At 30.1% G+C, this 21,248-nt stretch overlaps 1 protein-coding gene and 1 long non-coding RNA gene across 6 annotated transcripts in view; both read left to right on the top strand.

Moving 5' to 3' along the window:
• LOC127728588 (uncharacterized) overlaps positions 1-21,248 on the top strand; it is a 60,252-nt gene that overhangs the window by 20,606 nt on the left and 18,398 nt on the right. For 3 of the 5 annotated variants that reach the window (XM_052236108.1, XM_052236109.1, XM_052236106.1), the window contains exons 8-12: positions 1,229-1,363; positions 7,992-8,065; positions 11,583-11,677; positions 15,650-15,704; positions 20,683-20,882. In XM_052236108.1, coding sequence (XP_052092068.1) covers positions 1,229-1,363; positions 7,992-8,065; positions 11,583-11,677; positions 15,650-15,704; positions 20,683-20,760 — 437 coding nt within the window. In that variant the 3' untranslated portion in view covers positions 20,761-20,882. Of the gene's footprint in view, positions 1-1,228; positions 1,364-7,991; positions 8,066-11,582; positions 11,678-15,649; positions 15,705-20,682; positions 20,883-21,248 lie in introns of those variants that run through there. The other 2 variants (XM_052236107.1, XM_052236110.1) reach the window with 2 other exon arrangements.
• LOC127728626 (uncharacterized) lies at positions 4,669-6,425 on the top strand. The gene is made up of 2 exons (XR_007994287.1): positions 4,669-5,613; positions 6,289-6,425. It is a non-coding gene; the product is annotated as an uncharacterized LOC127728626 (long non-coding RNA).

Raw genomic sequence — 21,248 nt, 5'->3', positions numbered from 1 at the left:
AAATGGTACGTTATGTCATTTCAGTGCAATAACTTGAGAACCATTTAACCAATGCTTTCAAAACTTATATGTTGTAACTGATGAAAAAATAGAAGTCAAATTCACTGGAGACGATTTTCACTACTGCCATTCATGAGTTATGGTCCTTGATTGATTTGGAAATGGCACTTTAATCTGTATGATGATTTTAAAATGCTTGATTAAATCCTATTCAAATTTTAAGATGTTGTTTTTCATGACAAAATTGAGGTCGGTATTGATTTTGACGAGTTGAACTTTTGCAATTCTGGATTTATGGCCCTACATTGCTTTATCCATGACACTGATTAAAAACTTGGTTTTCTGTCATTTTGTTAGCCTCTTGTTAAATTGACGGGATGTGTTATCTTATGCTTTTCTCCATGCATCTGTCCACCGGTCCACATGTAGTACAAGAGCAAAATTTAAATTGCTTTGATCAAATTGCATGAAATTGTAAAAATTTCTAAGCAATGAAGAAAGCATCCTTTTGATTTATGAAATTTTTCAGTTTGTTGATGCCGAGTAACAGGACTTTAACCTTCAGACAGATTTATGACAAAAATTATTTTTACCATATCGCACAATTAAACTCTTGGAGAAGTTTTACTTGACCTAAACTTCATGCTGTTGTAGGGATTGGTCAATTTTTTCACATGTGGCTCACTAGTGTAGCTCACGTATTATTGGAAATGATCTACTTTTTACATTACACAATTACTAATATTTGGATTAGTATGAGAATTTAAGTTACATTTTGATTTAAAAAAAATTCAAAATTTTGTGTTTCCTGAGTTATGGGGCTAAAACCAAATTCAATTGTCTTTTCACATGTAGCACAGCAAACTTCAGTATGCTAAGATCAACTTTATATTGTTGTATGCATTTGTGAAAGTAAGTTATTTTTTATATGCTCACTTAGGGTCAAGTGAGCATTATTCTCATCACTTAGTGTCCTTTGTCGTAAGTTGTGAGACTTAACTCTTTTGTTATACTCTTCTGAATTTTGAGTAATCTATAAGTTTTTTAAGAAGCAAGTGTTAGAAATACTTATTGATAATCCATATCAAATCCTATAGACATGCAGAAATTTGGTAGTTTATGGAAGTGCCTTTATATTATTTCACTGTAAAATAGTAAAGAAATGTTTTCTGTGTTAACTTGTCTTTTTTCAGTTTTGAATTCACACCAGAACCTGTTTTCATTTCAGATCCATCTTTTACATTAATCACATCTGATTGTAAGAAAAATGAAGGATATTATAAATGTCACATATTTGTTCAGTTTGCTGGTTCCCCTGCATCAGAACAAATTGAATCTGAAGTCCTTCTCAAGTCACCAGATTGTAAGTTATGTTATGCCTTGGTTGCTATGACTATTGTTATGATGTAAAACACAAAATATTTAAGAAAAACTTTTTATTATAAAAAGTGAAATTTCATTAAATTGAAGTGTATGATAAAAATCCATCTTGTTCTGTATTAATTAAAATGAGTCAAAAAGCGATACATAGGTATGCTGTTTCTGGTGTCGGCGGCAGTGGTGTCAACAATGTATTAGTTTGTGATTAGGTCTAGTTTATGGTAAACCATTAGTGGTAGGTCAATGATATTTGGTGAGCAGTTGTATTAGCATTAGCACATCTCATTTCCATGGAGATTATTTGGCCTTGCCCAGTCAGTCATGGTCTATTGACTTTGAAACTTTTGCTTAGTTTACATGTATAAGTTTGTGATTAGGTCAGTTTGTGGGGAACCACTAGTGGTAGGTCAATGATATTTGGTATGCAGTTGTATAATCATTAGCACATCCCATTTCTATGGAGAATATTTGGCCTCTCCCCCTCAGCCATGGTCTATTGACTTTGAAACTTTTACTTAGTTTATATGTATTAGTTTGTGATTAGAATTATTTTAAGATAAACCACTAATGTTAAGTCAATGATATTTTGCATGCAACTGTATTGGCATTTGCAAGTCTTGTTTCCATGGAGATTATATAGCCCCACCCCCTCATCATGGTTCATTGACTTTGAAATTTTAATATAGTTTACAAGTTAATGTTTGTGTTTAGGTTTGTTTAAAGGGAACGACTTATGATAATTCAACGGTATCTCATTTCCATGGAGATTGTTTAGACATGTACCTTTAGTCATTGTTCATTGACTTTGAATATTTGCATAACTGACATGTTAAAGTATTGTTATTTTAATTTCAACATTTGCATTATCAAAATTACAAAAAGGCGAGACATATATATCTCAGTTAACAGTTTATATTTAAGTACAGTAGCATGTTGCAAGTGAAAGTAACATTTTATAAATTTTGTGCATCTATATAGTGCTTTTTTAGTTCACCTGGCCCAAAGGGCTTAGTGAGGTATTATTATCACTTGGCGTCTGTTATTATTGTCAGTTGTTGTCCCTTGTTGTCGTCCTTTAATTAAAAAAAAACTTCTCCTCTGAAACAATTGGGCCAAATTCAATGAAGTTGCTGCAATCATTGTTTGAATATCTAGTTGATGACCTTGTCTGCCAACCAACATGGCCAACATAGCTTAAAAAAACAACATGGGGGGAAAATGCAAGTAGTAGTCGACTCTTTATTGAATTTTCTGCCCTTTAATGACAATTTTTTTTTTCATTTTTTAGGTTATCTTGAAAACTTTTAAAAAAAAAGAAGAAAGATAGAAACTTAAAATAACAAAAATGATTAGCAAGACAAGATCTACAAATAAGTCAAATTTCCAATATCATCAGTTAGGAGTTATTGCTCTAAAATGTTGATTTTTGTCTCGCCTGCGACAAAGTCGCAGTATGCGAGACATAGGGATAACTATCCGGCGACGGCGGCATAAACTATTTGTATAAAGCTTTTTATTTCAGAAGGACAAAGATCTGGATGCTTCATACCTTGTATGCAGATACCTTATGTTGCGAATTTTCCACCTGTCATATGCCCATTGCCCTTGACCTCATTTTCATGGTTCAGCGACTGCTTAAAAAAAAATCATTTTTTTTTTCATGTGAATTTCTCACTTTTTATGAGTAATAGGATAAGTGTATTTGGTATATGGGTTCCTTGCAATGTTTTTTTTTTTTTTATTCAACAACAGTATTGCACACGCTGTTAACAATTACTCCACTGACACAGCTATCTCAGTGAAGGTCCCTGTTTCATTAGTACCAGAAGTTCAGGGATTCTTCAGGTAGATAAACTGCATATTGTTAGTCGTTTACAAATATTAATATAACATCAATAGATAAATAATGCTATTATATTTTAATAAAGTAGTATTTATATCATCTGGCGTTATTTTCGGAATTTCATAGTTCATCCGAGTTTGGGATGATTTAAGGTAGCAATAAACAGTTAGGAAAAAATATTAAAATTTTCCCTCATAAATTTTACCATCCCCTTTTCATTGCCTTCTTGCAATATTAAGCTTACTGTATGTGTCATATATGTGCATATGTATGTAATCAGAATCTTCCATAGATTTCATATCCAGTATATAAAATGGTGAAATATAATTTCTTTTTGGTGTATCCATGGCATCACTGCATTTTTTTGTTATAAAATATAGCAAAAAGGGGGGAAAAGATGTCACATATTTCCCCAAAATTTGGCCAAAAGTAGAATTTCAATCACTTCAAGTAATACCTTTTCTGAAACTGTTTACATATATCTTTCAATAAATCCAATGAAAATCATATGTCTTTCATCTCATTTTTTTGTAAAATTGCGTCAAAAACTTCGTGTAGAAAAAAAGTGTTTGTAAACATTATATTAATTTCTGGACCGATGATCGGTCTAGCTATAAAAATTCGGAGAGTCAAACAGAAAATAGCCCATAAAACATGTAAAAAAATAATCTTGATGTTCTTATAAACCACCTTTGAAGGCTAGATAAGTACTCAGCTTTCTAAAAATGAATTTTATTACACAATAACTTTCATATTTGAAAAATCCACCGGGGCCAAAATGCGAAACCAAACTTCTTACTGTGTATTGCTACCTAAAATCTATTACCAGTTTCCATGTGTTTCCGGATAACGGTTTATTTTTAATCAATATCAAAAAAGATTGTAATTAACTTTTTCTACATCATTATTCAGGTAAGACAGTTATAATTTGAAAGATTAATAGTCATACGGTAATCGAAAAACAATTGTGCTGTGTTTTTTTGTAATGTATATACATCGTACCAGATTATATAAATATTGCAATGTCTATCCCCTTACAGAAATGAAAAGTTTGCTGCAATATTGCAACAATATAGCGGCAATATTGCAGCAAACAAATTTGTTTGCAAGAAGTGTTTGCAAGAAAGTTGCAGGTTGTCGCAGCTACCTGCAACATTCTCGCAATGTTACTGCAACAAAATTTGTTTGCAAGAAAATTGCAGCAAGTTTGCTGCAATGTTGCAAGAAAGAATTTATTTGCTAGAAAGTTGCAGGAACCTTTTCTTTTATTATTTAAGGAATGACTTTTTGCAACAACTTTGCAAGAAAAGTTTCTTTAATAATGTCAGACAATCAGATAGTTTGCACCAATATTTCAAGCATTTTAAAATATTACATATGATTATTTGTTTTTAGATTTAAGGTTAAAATAATACACAACATATTGTTTCTTTGAATATTTGGTTATGGATACTTCTAACTATCTAAATTTGTTGTCGTCATACTTTATTTTACTCAGAAATATCTGGATATTTGAATAATTTATTTTAAATAAATCTTCAAATAACAATGCTTATATTTTTAGAATTCCTAAACTGTACATCACATTTATATGATATTTTGTAAGGAAAGAATTTCAAGAATACTTTGGTATTTATTTCAACAAGTTTAATCTAAATAATTGAGTCATAATAATTTTTGTTCTACATGTATTATTATGCCTTTTTGTCACTTTTTTGTGACATTTTTCTATGAACAATATTTTTAATTCTAATATTTTCCATCAAATGAATTTAGCCTCACCTGCAGGTTGCATTTTGTTTAATTTCTAGTATCATTATTTTAAAACTATGTATACACAAATTACCTTTCTCATCTCAATTAGTAATATGAGCTGGTGATAGAAATGTAATGTGCCATCTGGTTTCAATTTATCTCTGTGTAGTGGTAAAGACAGGAAGTACCATAAATTAATGTACACAGAGTTTGAGGCCAAATTAAGGGTAGAGCATTTCTTCTTTGTATATATTTCCATTATAACTTATAACATCAAAGATAAACAAAAATATATATATATAATTATTTTTTTATTATAATATATAACAAATATTCAAGATTTAGGCAATTGATATTTATAATTAGGGGCAAATTTCAAAGGGATCACACTGTCACAATACCCTAAGCAACCTTGATCAACATATTCAAAATTTGAACTGGACATGAACATGCATACAACAAACAAAGATGTCTTCTATCATGAACAAAGTAATACGAATTTTACAATGGATTTAGATCCAAAAGTTCCAATTAATTCTATTGACACTGGATAGTGCATATGATAGCCTTCAGTTGACATGACTCTTGGATTTAGGAAGATTGGTGTTTACACATAATTTGGATAACATCTTTTGGTAAGTACAATGGAGTTGAATGTCCACCATTTTGAATAAGTGCTTGCTCTTACAGTTCAAAATAGTGATATTCAAAGAGTTTTCTTAACTTAATAGAGTTGACAAAAGTATAAGACAATAGATTTATGCACATGAATATTATTAAAATTGTGTAAGACAGGAGATATTTTTTTAAATCTATTTAAGACTATATGTTTTAGAAAGTACATTACTTAAATTGAAACAAGAAATCTTCTAATAAAAGCAGTTTGGTATTAAATTAGAGATCTGTGATTTGACTGCCAATAAGAGGTCTTTCAACAAATGGCAACAATATTTAGCTTTTATATATACACAACTAATCACAAAAATTTTAAAGAATAGACAAGACCAATTATGTTATAGTTCAATGAAAAACAAATATTCAAAAAAGCAATAACAACCTAGTACTGGCATAAGGTTAAATGTATAGTAATATGCAATTTCTAGAAGGACTTGATAACTTTTAGACATATTGACCCTTTAAGTCAAACAAATGCTGGAAAAATTGGTCTGTAATCATCTCTTTATAAAGAGTTATTTTCATTTTACAAGTCCAGAATTTACAATATATAGTAGTAACTTATATCTTTATATCTTTATAATGTTTAGTTATTCTTTTAATGTATGCTAAATTCTTCAACTTTTATTTTGCAGTATTTGAAATCAGAAAATTCAACTTTAAGGACAGTTAGTACAGAGAAACAGAACTAAAGGATACACAGATATGTAACACAACAACCTATAGAGGACAGAGAAAATTTTGTTTTATTATTAAATCATACTTTTTTAAATGCTGTTTTTAATTCCTGTTTTTTCAACTGAAATTGTTGAAAGATTTGCTGCAATATTGCTGCAATATTGCAAGAAATTAATTTTCCTGCAATATTGCTGCAACATTGCAGCTAATGAATTTGCCGCAATATTGCTGCAACAATCATAGCTACTGATTTTCCCGCAAACATTTGCTGCAATATTGCCGCAAATTGTTGCGGCAATATTGCAGCAACTGTTTGCAAGAAAACTAATTTGCATACGAAAAATGAATATTTGCAGCAATATTGCCGCAAATAGTTGCAGCAACATTGCCGCAAATATTTGCAAGAAGCCTTATTTTTCCATAAGGGTCATGCATCATAATTATATAAATACAAAATTAGATAATAAATCAATTAATACACAAAGATAACATTATTAACCATGTTATCAGTTCATACAATTCAAATACACCTTAATATTTTTTCTTATATACCTTTCCTTTCATGGTTAAAAAATTTGTTTTGTAGAATGAGCCTATTTCTAAGCTCAGTTTTAAAAACAGAAAATACATTAATATTCTTTGTTCTAAACTCTGACAGATAGTGTATTTTGTGAATTGAAAACATAATCACTGTAAGAAAAAAATTAATATCATAGTATTCTATATCACTTATTTTGTAACCCCAAATCAAATTTTTTAGTGTTAAAATGTGTTTTCCAAGTTTGACTTTTTCTAACAGATTAAATATGTCTTTCCAAAATTTATCAAGAAAGTGGCATGTAATAAAAAAGTGTTCATAATCTTCTGTTATATTACAGTGATTACAGTCTGAGTTTGGGCATATTTTCCATTGTTTTAATAAAACTTTGTTTGGAAGAATAAAATGTAAGAGTTTCCATCTGAACATTTTTAATTTATTTTCTTTCAAATAATTATGAACAAATTTTAGTATATTTTGAGCTTTATTTTCTATGTTCTCAAAATTTAGTAATCTCTTCCATTTGTAAAAGCCAATTGGTATTTCTTTCTCTTGTTCTAATAATATTTTGTAAATTTTACTTGTTTCTAATTTATTTATATTTTGTTTAAAGTTATCTTTGTCATAAATATACAAAACATTATCTATTAGTACATTAGTTGTTCTTGAACAGTTTTCAGCTAATATATTAACCCATTCTTTTGCAATGTTAACATTTCCGTCGGACAGAGTTCACCTGACCTAGACCTCGATTCATGGATCAGTGATCAAGTTGAAGTTACGTGATTAGGTCCATTTCTCAGATACTATAGGCAGTATGTTAACTTTATTTGGTGTATCATGAAATGTTTGTAAGGTGTACGTGTCTGCCTAGCCAGTGTCATCTAACCTTGACCTTATATGCAATAATCTTACATCAACACCATAACCAAACATTTACATTGTGTTCCATGTGTTTTAAGGATTACCTGTACTAATGATATTTTAATTATTGTTAATTTGCTTTTTAATGATCTAGTTTACATTAACAATCAGTTTTTGTACAGTATACTTTTTTCGATAGTCATGAGAAGTTAATTAAAGGATCAAATAAAAAAGTACTAGAACAATTTCCTTTTGCAGGTGGTGCAAAAGCATCAAAAAGTCAGCCTGATATCAAATTGAACAAATTAACAGAAGAAGACAAGAAACAATTGGTATAGTATATAATGTAAAAATCCGCAACATATAACTTCTCCTAGAAAGAACAACATATGGGATAATGGACATTTCTCCCAGTTATCTTCATACACAACTAAACTGGACTCCTTTCCATGAAAGTGATATGTTCTGTTCATTCTTATTGAGTGTACATTTCTCATTAGTTTGATGGCTGCATTAGTGTCATATGATTTGAAGGAACATAATCTTGTCATTACTAAACACTTTGAACAGGGATATAGAAAGTAGTGTTAAGTACAGCATCATTTTAATGTTAGCAAATTAAGTACCGTAAAAAGCAGTGTATAGTACGCAGTTGTGTATAATAGCACCCCCTTTTCATCCCTCCAAAATCGTGAAAAAAGAGTTTTAAAAAAAATGAAAAAATGAAAAAGTAAATAAAAAGAAAAAAGAAAATAAAAATTAAAATTTTAAAGTCTAGTTCACTGTAAAAAGCCTTTAATAGGGAACAATTAAACCATGTATTTGGTCTTCATTTAAGTCTATTGAAAGATTATAAATAAGTAATAAGATTGATTGTTCATTCAAATTATTTTAAAGTCACAAACAATTAAATTGTAGAGCTTTTATCATGTAATTAACATTTATTAATTTTATAAAAGTAAAGTTATTAATTAAAGATCCCTTTTGAAATTGATGTCTGTCTAAGCTTGTCCAAGCTGATGCTCTGTTCAGATATTATAAAAGAAATAATTAGAATGTTATGGAACAAAAGAAATTAGACCTCAAACATTTTCAAAGTTGATTAGCAGTAATTAAAATTTAATGACTCTTTAATCTGATATTTCCTTTTCATTGATCTTGTTAATTTAGAGCACTGCCTGGGGTTATTATATATATATGTCAAAAGTTGACATGATTATTCAATTGCTACACACCCATACTTAATCCTTAATTACAATTTAAGCTCACACATGCAGGATGTCACACCAGTACTTGTGTATTCAATAAGGAAGGAAAACATTTTTTTTTAAATTACAAAATAAGAAATAAAATAAAAAACGCCTTGGACATATACAGTTACAATAAAAAACGCTATAAATAAAAAAAAATTTAAAAATATCAAAAACCGTCTTTATTTGAGTATAATACGCATCCCTTCTTCCAACTACTTTTTGGGGGTAAAAAGTGCGTACTATACACTCCTAAAGATGGTAGTTCTACTCGCTTTCAGTGATTTGAAGCATTTGTTTATACAGTATCATTTATTACTGCTTTACTTTTACCTTTGCTTCTGCTGAATTTTACACAAGCTTTGTAGAGTTAAAATGATATCAAAATAAGGAGATGTGTAATGAATGTCAATGAGACAGTTACCCACCACAGACAGAAGGATGAGGATGTAAACAACTACCATATAGGTTACTTTACAGCCTTCAACTATGAGCAAAACCTATACAATATAGTAAGCTTTATAAGACCTAGGCATAAAAAGAAAACCAACAGCCATTATTTATGCTAAAAGGAGTCGACCAACGATTTCAGCCATATTTGTAGAACTTGTCTTGCTGATCATTTTTGGGGTAAAAGTTTCTCTATCTATTATAGTTTTCAAGATAATAGGCATAATTTTAAGATAAAAAAACACCTTTTAATTTCTTTTTTTACTATTATATTAAAAATAGATGAGAACAATTTTGAATAGCAAAAATGTTCAGCACGATCAATAAGATTTACAAACAACCAAAAATGGCAAAAATTGTCAGTGGATTCCTTATTTGGGATACTGTCCTTTAAAGAAGATTTTTACATTTTTTTGTGTTTTTTCTTATTAATTTGAAAAGATATAAGGCATAGATAGAATTTTTAAAAAAGCAAAAAAGATCAGCAAGACAAGATCTACAAATAATTCATTTAGACTTAAAAATCATCTGCCGACTACTTATAGGAGTTATTGACCTTAAATAACAATTTTTTCTTATTGATTTTTGCCTTATATCTTGAAATCTGTTAAAGATAGATTAATACTTTAAAAAGAAAAACAATCAACTAGACAAGATTTGCAAATAGGTCATGCAGCATAGATGAAATTGTCAGACTTAAATAATGATTGTTTACCCTTTTTTGTGTTTAAGTGAAAAACTATAGAAGATAGAGATTAACTGTAAATGGGAAAAAGAACAGCAATAAGATCAACAAAAAAGATATTTTTGTCATGAATTATATTCTAGTCTACAATGTTGGGCCATTGTTTAAGATGCACATTGATCTAGGTGAGAGACACATGCTCTTAAGAGCTTCTAGTTTAAACTAGATACCAAAATGAAGATTGTGCCAAATTTTTGGTCTAGTAGTTTCAGAGGAGAACATTTTTGTGAAAGTTAACATAGACATCGGCGGATGCCAAGTGATAAGAAATGATCACTTGCCTTTTTGGGTTTGTTTAGTTTCTACCTATCTCTTATAATTTATGAAAAAGGCAAAATAATGAAAATTAGCAAAAAAATGTCATTTTAGAGCAATATCTCCATCATGAGTCATTTGATAACGTTGGTGCAACCAGGAAATACATAAATCCTGACTTTCTGAGCATTTCTTTATTGTATTTTTCAAGATACATGTATAAGACAATTAAGGCATATTACCCTTATTTTCTTTTTTTTAACCATGGTGGCCATGTTTGTTTGACTGGGAAAAATACTATCTTTATACTAGATATCATAAGGACCCCATGTCCCAATTGTGATCAGGAAAAAAGCCCTCAAACATGATTTTGTAAAAATCTACACAAAAAAAGTTGTTGGTTCCCGATTTTGAACTTTTCCCAAAGGAGACAATCGTGTTCATCAATAACTAGCCAGTCAAAATCGAAATTACCTGTGATCACGTTGTCATCTCACATGTCTCCTGATTATTGAGGGCTTGTAAACAAGCAAACTTATTTATATTGTACCTTTGTATTCCATTGGTTCATCTTGGATATTTCATTGTATCTTAAATCTTTTAACAATTTTTTATGGACTGTGATTAAGAGATTTACAAATTGTATAGATAATTGATGGTTGGTGATGACTTTATGTTGACCTCTAGATGTCTATTGTTTCTTTGTGTCGTTTGGTTGCTGTCTCATTGATGTATGAGCAATATCCCCTTTTTTTCAAAGATACAGTATGAACTTATGACGCCTGACTTGGTAAAGATATAAAATTTTATATTTTTCTTGGTAACCATAACTCTCCCTTTCCTATCTAGACTATGTCTTTACATTAGATGTAATATAAAAAAATGAGCAGTAAAACATCTAACAAGAGCATGTTGTGTGTGGAGCCATTTTTGATTTGACAACTTGTTTTTAAAATGATTAAATTAAAGGATCTTTATTTCTGATGCATTACATTTGAGTGATTCCATATTTACAAAAAAAAGGTATTACTGGTACATATTTTCATGTTTCCAAGATACTCATAAAAAATCAAAAAAGCTCAATTGCATTCCATGAAAAAGAATTACTACATGCAGTACAGTGTATTTTGTTTGGGTTTTTTTTTCCAGCCTCCCCCTATAGAGAAAGAGGAAAATTACACGGACATTTACATAGGAGTTAGTGTTGGTACTGTTTTAGTATTGATCGTAGGTTACTTAGTTTGGTAAGAAGTTTGTAACATTACAACTATCTTGTAAACACAAAAATCTTTTTTTTTTACTATTACATGTAAACTCTTATTTAGGTAGACATAATAAACATAATGGTAACAGAGAATATCTTTTATGTTGGACATCACATACCTGCCAACTTCATGGGGGATTTTAAGCGCAAGATGACCTAAAGCTTCTCTTATATTGTGGTCAATGTTTTTAATCTACTACTGTAATGTTTGATTGAGTATGTTTGTGCATAAATACACTTTAAACTCATTTGAATGCCAGTTTTTAGGTATTTAGTTAATTTAATAAAGAATTTCAAAGTTCAGGTGAACACCTACCATGGGGGAAATCCCCCATTAAGCATGCACTATAATATGACAGTTCAAATACAAGTAAAGGTACTAATCCAATATATAACAATTGTAAGCTATTTCTTAGATCTTAAGTTAAGTGAAAAATGTATCATAGGATTATCACACATATGACTTGCTCATTTTTTTTTTACCAATTTCTGTATTAATAACCGTAATTTTTTCTGCTAATTACTTGAATAGTTTTGGTACAGATTTTCTACAGATTTTCTGAGCAAGTAAAAAGATCATCTCATAAATAAAGATTTTGAATAGTGAATTTCCTTGAAAGTTACTTTACTCCTTCATCATATACAAATGTTTGTCTAAACTTTTTTTCAAAGTATTCACAGATAGTCTTTTGCAGACATTGTTTTATCAGTAGTCTGTTTCAGAAATATTAATGGATTGGAACCTTTCTCTTAAACCAAGATAGCCAATATTGCTGTAGATATTTTGGAACATAATTGAAGTAAATTTATTTTACTAATATTAAATTTTTTTTGCCAAGTATTTTGGTGGCTGTCATATAACACATTTTTACTATGTTTCGTACATAGAACCTGAAATTCCATCTTAAAAGGCTAAGCTAAACATGCATCATGAAGTTCTTGATAATTATTGTGATTGGACTTTTAAATGAGAGATGTTGCAACACTTTGCACATGCAAATACTAGCCTCGAATAGGTCATCTGGTAAAAGAAATGCCATTACTGGTATACTAAAACATAATAGATTATACAGATAAAAAGTCTTGATGGCGGCTTGCTTGGAAAGCTCTACGGGTCTTTTCCATGACCTGTTTTTTCATCTTTTATATTTTAACCTTTCATTATGTATAACTTGGTAAGGCAACCCATTGTTAATTACTTACAGATGTTCATTTATAGCGATCACAGTATAATAGGGATCTTAAGGTGGATAGGGGGTCTTCATTAATATCCATAGAATTTTTTGATAATTTGTCAAAATGTATAGTTTATGTCATGCTTTTTTCAAAAATATAATAACAACAACAACAACAACCAACAACAACAACAACAAAATATAATAACAACAACAACAACAACAATACTTTATTTTAAGAGGGTTACACAGTTAGCTATATAACTAATCTTCCCTGAGGCCGTCATCATAAAAATCAAACAAAATGCCAACATATACATTGCATACATTAGTATAAAAAAACAAGTATGATAATAATGTTCAATACAACTTGATAAAATGTTATGAAAAAATAAACGTGATGACATAATCAGTTTTCAATATTTTTTATACAGTTAGGTTGATTTCAATAAATGATCTGTTATTTTGTATTTGAAAGAATTAACATTTGTAATATTTCTTAACGGTATTGGCAAATTATTCCACAAGAATGGTCCAGAATACATAAAAGATTTTTTGAACAATTTTGTTTTTGGTTTAGGGAGTATGAGGTTTCCTTGAATGGCATTTCTCAAGGGGTATGGATTTCTGTCTGAAACATACTGAAACTTGTTAGTAAGATATGATGGTGCGTCATTTTTGATGCACTTAAATGTCATCACAAACTTGTGATATTTTATTCTCTGTTCAACTGTCATCCAGTTTAAGTGTTTGAATAAGGACTTGGAAGGAGCGAAAGGGTATGTTTCTAGTATTAATCTATCAGCTCTCTTTTGTAATTTTTATATTCTATTTAAACCCTCACTGCTACAACTACTCCACACTATACAACAATAATCAATTAGTGGCAAGATATAACCATTATAGAATAATTTTCTGCAGTCTAGATTTAGAAATTTCTTAATCTTTAATAGCAGATATAGCCTAGATGAAATTTGATTTGTCCATGTGAGGAAAGGGTCAATTTTAATGCCTAAGAGACTTTCGCATGTGGAAGATTGTATCACTTGATTGTTAATAGTTAAACAACTCTCATTGTAATGTGGCATTGCTTTTTGCTTTGTTCCAATAATCATATATTTTGTTTTATTTTTATTGATGAACATATTCTGTTATCATTACACCATTCCTCAACACCATGTAAATCTTCTTGTACCGTTGACTGCAGAGTTTGATAACAATTACCAGAAAGATGTAAAGTTGAATCATCAGCATATAAATCAGTGCAACAATTTTTCATATAGATAGGAAGGTCGTTTATGTATAATATAAACAGAAGGGGCCCTAATATGGAGCCTTGGGGAACACCATACTTGATATAAAGTTTTTTCGGAATGAGCATTACCAATTTGTACTTGTTGAGTTCTTTCATTCAAATACAATTTATAAAAAGAAACAGCAGCATTATCAAATCCATAAATTTCAAGTTTTTTACAGAGAATATCATGATCTACATCTATTACATTTACATATAAAAAAAAGTATGGGTCACCAGGCTTTTTTTCACGCTACAGGTTGTGCAAAATTGTCAGATTTTATATAGATTATGCATGAAAAACACAATTTTGTGTGATAAAAGAAAACTACACCATAGAATTGTAAAATAAAATATGAGAAGATAGCTCTAATAATATGCTTTCAGATAAGAAAAAGAATAAATGGGGTCACCAGACTCATTTTCTTGCTACATAATAAAATAGGTAAATTCACAACACATTCTTTTTTAAAAGTTACTTTATCTGAGTCATCTCCCTTTCTATCTGATTTATCTCCCCTTATGTGGCAAAGTTGGGGAAAAAAAATCAAACAAAAATATTCTGTTTACTTTAAAATACAGCCGTAAATATGATAAAACACATAATTTTCTATAGTTACACGAAAAGTCTTACACATGAATTACATACTACTCTCGAAATTTGCACATTTCATTAAAGATATAGACCGATTGTTATCTGCTATTTCAAAATCCAAGATGGAGGAAGACACCCCAGCTACCTTAAATGATTAATTTTGTTGATCAACATAATAAATTAATGACCAAAAAAATATATACTTACTTTCAAGATACCTCTTAGTTTAAGTTTAATGCAGAGTGATAGAGGGCTGTTTGTATGACAGAAGGAGCATTGACTGTTGACTGGCAGGACTAAAATGCAATAACAAACATACAGGGTGATTATTTTGTTGTAATTTTTAAGAACTCATACGAACCCTTCTTTGATACTTTTCAACAACAAGATGTCTTGTATGAATCTTATATGAATTCTTAAGCCCGGTTAAATATGATCCATTGAACAGAGCAGATTTAATTATGAGTTTAAACTAACCATGATGCCATGAACAAATGAAAATGTATAAGGATAAAATAAAATCCTCAGTTACTGATTTGAACCAAAGGTTAAAATATAAACAAGCAATGAATATAACAGGGGCTTTATGCAAGACCCTTGATGTGAATAAAAACAAAGGAATGGACAATATGGAAATAAAATTCTTATGAAGGCAGAATCTAACAGGTGCTTATTTTATTATTACTAATTATTATATTTGCAAAGGAATACTTTAATATTTCCATAATATTTCACATTATATACTTTGTGGGTAATTTTATGCAATCAATTATTTTGACTTTTAACCCACAAAGAAAATTGTTTTGTTTTATTTTGATAACAGAATTATGTAATTTATTGTAATCCATTGTATTATGGAAAAAAAAATCAAGACTGTTTTTTTTTTAGGAGTACTAAGAAAAAAATGCAAGAGAACAAAGACAAAGAACAAAAATTAATGCTGGTATGTTATAGAATTTAATTATTTTGGTGATGTAGAACAAATAACATGCATGACAATGCCAATAGCCCACCCTGTATCTGACTATTCTTGATTGAGTACATCTAAATTTGAAAAAAAAATCAAAGTTTTAGAAGAGCAAAAGAGGACTTGTGCATTTTTCAATATTTTTTTAATTTACATCTATAATATATTTCAAATAAATATGTACCCGGAAAGTTTTTGTTAAGTTTGGTCCAAAAAGGCAAAATTAATAAATTAACAATAAAATGCTGTACAATATTTTAGTAGATCAAAAATATACAAAACCAATCTGTATCAATGTTCGGACAAGATATTTGAATTTGGAATTCAAACCACATATGTCACCTGTAAAGGATTTTATATTCAAAATTTTAAAAGAAAACATTAGTTTAAAATTTTCAGTTGGAAACTGCTACAGTATATTATTCCTACAAAGCAGTTACTATTAAAATTGAAAATTTCTGAGGATAATAAATGTAATTTTTGTAAAACAGATGAAGAAGATTACTTGCACTTCTTTATTACTTGTTCATTTTTGAAAGATTTTTGGGAGAAAGTACACTTTTTTAGCCATGGCGTTGTCAGTTTATTTTCTACTTATGAGTTTGAATGTCCTTTGGTATCTTTCTCCTCTCTTCTATAACATTTTCCTGGATACTCAGAAAGCATTTCATAGGGATACTTCATTGGAGCCTGGACAGTGAGGTAAATTATAACAGGCAATCTGAAGACTAAAGAATATTTTTTTGTTGTTTAAAAAGAAAAGAAAATAAAAAAATTAAATGAACTTTGTGTTCAGATAAATTTACGTTTTTTGCCAATTTTATGCACTTTCTTTACATTTTTTCATCTATTTTGGAAGAAATTAATCAGTAATTTTGCAGAGGATATAATAGATCAATGCGTTTTTTTTTTTTCCGATTTTCAATTATAATTCAACAAGCCAAAGTTTATGCAAAATTTTACCAAAATCTGACTGTGACATAGCCCATGTAACTTGAACTTAATTATACAATGAAACATATTTAACTTGCATTTTTATCACTTTTATTTAGGGCTATTACAGAAATAAATATAAGGGGGGGGGGTTGGAAGGCACTTTTTTTTTTAATGCCCATGACCCATACAATTATATTTTTTGGGCGACCTGTAACCCATACAATTAAATAGAGGTTTGATACCACCACCTGTTTAATTAAAAAAAAAAGCGAAAGTCAATACAGTAGTATAAGAAATTGATTTGGTCTACTTAAAAACTAGTATATCTTTTGAGTATGTTTGTCTTAATGACTTTCAACACAACTATTGTAGAATTAGGATACTAAGCCTGAAAAATTTCAATCTTCAGATCTCCTTTTTTACTTTTATATACTTTATATCAAAATATAAAGGGTAGATTCCAACCGGGGTATGGGTTTTCCAACTTTGTAAAATGGTTATAAGTTTTCAAAACAAATATCCAGAAATCACCACTTTTGTGTAAAAATTCTCCTCCACCAAATTAACAAAAAAACCATGAAGTAGTTTACAAAGGCATTACAGGAACAGTATGTGTAAATCACAATATATACAATTCAAATAAAACTATGGGTATATTTTTCCTTTATCTTCATCAATCTTGCTGTGAAGGGTGCACATGCATTGTCGACTTAAAATTCATTGATGCCATACGCAAAACAGTGATAAGACCAACAGTAATCTATGAATGTTATATTATACTTTATATTGAATCTACATTTTATGGATTGATCCAGAAGTACATGTAGTACAGTGTTCTAGCTGGCTAGAAACTGAGGTTAGATGGGCACATTCCTATAAAAAGGGGACTTAGCGTAGCTATCATTTTTACAACAAATTTTTCTTTTAAATTGACAAATATAGATAGCCCCTTTATTCTTAACTTGACTTCCATCAGGCAGAGATATGTGAGGTTTCCAATGCCTTATATAAAATTCTTTTCCATTTCTCGCCTTACATAGATACAGCTAGATATTGAGATTTATATATTAAATTTTACATTAAGAGCTACACTTATTGGCACATGTGGTTAATTTTAGTTTTGTTTTTTTTTTTTATCTTTATTCAACAAGAGATATTTTCTTTTGATATCAATTGGTAACTTGATTATAATTACAATATTCAAATCTAAAATAATGGTCTACCAAGAAATTCTTTTTTTCAATAAATTGAACTTTTTTAAAACAAAAAAAATCAAAGCTGTACTTCTTTTCATTAAAATGACATTCTCTTGCAGTTGGAAGGTAAAATAAAATTGTTGTGTATTTCAATAATCAGTAAAAAAAAATTTAAAGAAAATCCACTTTAAAAAGAAATAACTCCACATAAAAAAATAAAAAAACATAAAAAAAATTTCGAAATTCATTCCTGTTTCATCGCCTTTTGTAAAGTTATTTTTTTGTTATTTATGTACAAAAGCTTTCAAATCTTAATAAGTTGATGTACAACCACCAATCTGATTAAGTTGTGGAGAAGAACAACTACCCACACAATTACATTTGCTCCAACCACCACCACTCATGCAAAAAAACATCAACTGCCCTCCAACCCTCCCATATATTTATTTCTGGAATAGCCCTTGTTTTTTTTAAAATTTTTAGATTATATAAAGTTATGTATTTTTTCAAAAAGAAAAATATGAGCTGCACAGGTAGGAATTTTTTTTCATGAAGAAGAAAATACAAAGAAGGAAGTTAGTACTGACAATAGGAAATTCAAAAATCATGAATAATCATTGATGTTTGAAAAATATATTATCTACTAAAAAGTTGGAGAGGCAAAACAGAGGTTTTTTTGTGTGCAGCTTACCAGAAAAGAACATCAAAATTTGCCTACATGTCACATAAATCATTAAAGAGACATATACTTTTACTGCATCTTATGTAGAATATATTATTAAGAAGGGATATAGTTACGATACTGTTGTCAGGTCATTAAAGATTGCATATTTTGGCTTTAATATTGATTCACTTATAGGGTCTTTGCATCGGAATTAAACATATTTATTATTCTAAAACCAGTTGTTGGCATGACACGGGTTATGTTCTTCTCATATATTTTATGATGGTATAATACTAAACCCCTAACAGGAGGGATTGTGCCTGATATTCATATGATGAAGACATAATCTTTCAATCAGTTTAATTGAGGTCTGGAGCTGGCATGTCAGTAACTGCTAGTAGTCTGTTGTTATTTATGTATTATTGTCATTTGTTTATTTTCTTTTGTTTCCTATTCTGACATTGGACTTGGACTTCTCTTAAACTGAGTTTTACTGTGCGTACTGTTGTACGTTTGTTTTTTCTACATTTGCTAGAGGTATAGGGGGAGGGTTGAGATCTCAAAAAACATGTTTAACCCCGCCGCATTTTTGCGCCTGTCCCAAGTCAGGAGCCTCTGGCCTTTGTTAGTCTTGTATCATTTTTAATTTTAGTTTCTTGTGTATAATTTGGAGTTTAGTATGATGTCTATTATCACTGAACTAGTATACATATTTGTTTAGGGGCCAGCTGAAGGACGCCTCCGGGTGCGGGAGTTTCTCGCTGCATTGAAGACCCATTGGTGGCCTTCGGCTGTTGTCTGCTCTATGGTCGGGTTGTTGTCTCTTTGACACATTCCCCATTTCCATTCTCAATTTTATATATCCAGTTTTGTTTCACATTTATTTATCAAAGGTATTTTTGTAGGTTACTATTCTATACAATATGAAAATAAGGAGATGAGGTATGATTGTAAATGAGACAACTTATAATCCAGCAAAGTTCAAATAAAGTGGATGTAAGCAATTATAGGCAACCGTATGGCCTTCAACAATGAGAAAACACCCATACCATATAGTCGGCTTAAAAGGCCCTGACATGAAAAATATGAAACAATTCAATTGAGAAAACTAACGGCCTAATTTATGAAAAAACAAATATGAAAGACATGAACCAACAACAACCACTGAACTACAGGCTCCTGACTTGGGACAGGCACATAAAGAATTTGGTGGGGTTAAACATGTTTGTGAGCGCTCAACCCTCCTCCTAACCTGGGACAGTGGAGTAACAGCACAACATAAGAACAAACTATAAAATTTAGTTGAAAAAGCCATTAAAACGTTTAATCCCGCTGCAAATGTTTGCACCTGTCCTAAGTCAGGAATCTGATTACAGTAGTTGTCGTCTGTCTATGTAGTTCATACCTGTTTATCCTTTCTTGTTTTTATATAGATTAGACCATTGGTTTTTCCGTTTGAATGGTTTTACACTAGTAATTTTTTGGGGCCCTATATAGCTTGCTGTTCGGTGTGAGCCAATGCTCCGTGTTGAAGGCCGTACCTTGACCTATAATGGTTTACTTTTATAAATTGTAGCTTGGATGGAGAGTTGTCTCATTGATACTCATACCACATCTTCCTATATCTATTAACTTATCAGATCGATACAAAGCAGAAAAACATTAAACATAAACACAGACCAGACGTGGCAGGGTATTTATCCATCCCTCATCCCTATCAACAAAAAGTACAGATCTAGAGTACTCGCAGTTACTGACAGCTAGTTCAAAGCCAATAACAGCTAATAAAAAAAATTAAAAAATTCATGTATCTAAGACTAAAATATCAATCAGTACACATCCAACATCCAATGGATTTAGTGTAAAGACGTCATTAACAGTCAGAGAAAAGCATGATGTTGTGCAATGCCAAAATGCCAAACGATCAACAGATTGTAGTACCGTTAAAGTGCATATGTGTATAACATATCGGTTTTACTCATTTTTGAAGGCCTAACTGTGAGTTGTTTACATTCTTTAGCATGGGTGATTGATGGATAGTTGTCCAGCACGTCTCTGTATTTTTATATTTTATAGTTTGCAGTTGTATATTACAATGCAGTATTATTTTTTTTTGAACTGATAATGCTAATGTTGTGTTTATACCATTTATCTTTAGTTACACAGAGAAAAAATGGAAAAACAAGGAGATAAAGGGGGACAAAACCAAAGAGATAAAAATATGTATAAACGATAGGAACATATGAAAAAGAAATCATCCCAACATATGTCAAAGGTAAAGTGAATGTGGAAAGACTGTGTTACAAAACTTTTGTTTATTTTCTGTTGTTATATTTGATAATAAAGGAATTAAGCATGCTCATTGTTTCAAACATCATAGCAAGGTCTGGAAACCCTCTTCCAAAATTACACTAGAAAACTTTACAGTAAAGTTTTTATATGCATCCAATAAATTTTCAACAATAAATATTTCTGGTGAGAGCTTGCAATGTATGTGGTAGAAACTTGTCAACAGTTGACGTCTGTATATTGACCTATACCATATGTGTCTTTTTAGTTATACCCCAAGGAACAAAGTTCTGTAGGGTATACTGTTTTTGACCCATCTGTCCAACCATAAATACATAACAGAGTTTCATGAAATTTTGTAGATAATAAGGACATACTATGTAAATGTGCATATCGACAGGAAATTGCGATTAAACTTATTGTCTAGGAGTTATG

This window comes from Mytilus californianus, unplaced genomic scaffold (genome assembly GCF_021869535.1).
Source record: "Mytilus californianus isolate M0D057914Y unplaced genomic scaffold, xbMytCali1.0.p SCAF_2, whole genome shotgun sequence".
In the NCBI taxonomy this organism is placed as follows: Eukaryota; Metazoa; Mollusca; class Bivalvia; order Mytilida; family Mytilidae; genus Mytilus; species Mytilus californianus.
The sequence above is the reverse complement of the archived record's forward strand: the minus strand, read 5'-3'. Positions and strand labels throughout refer to the sequence as shown.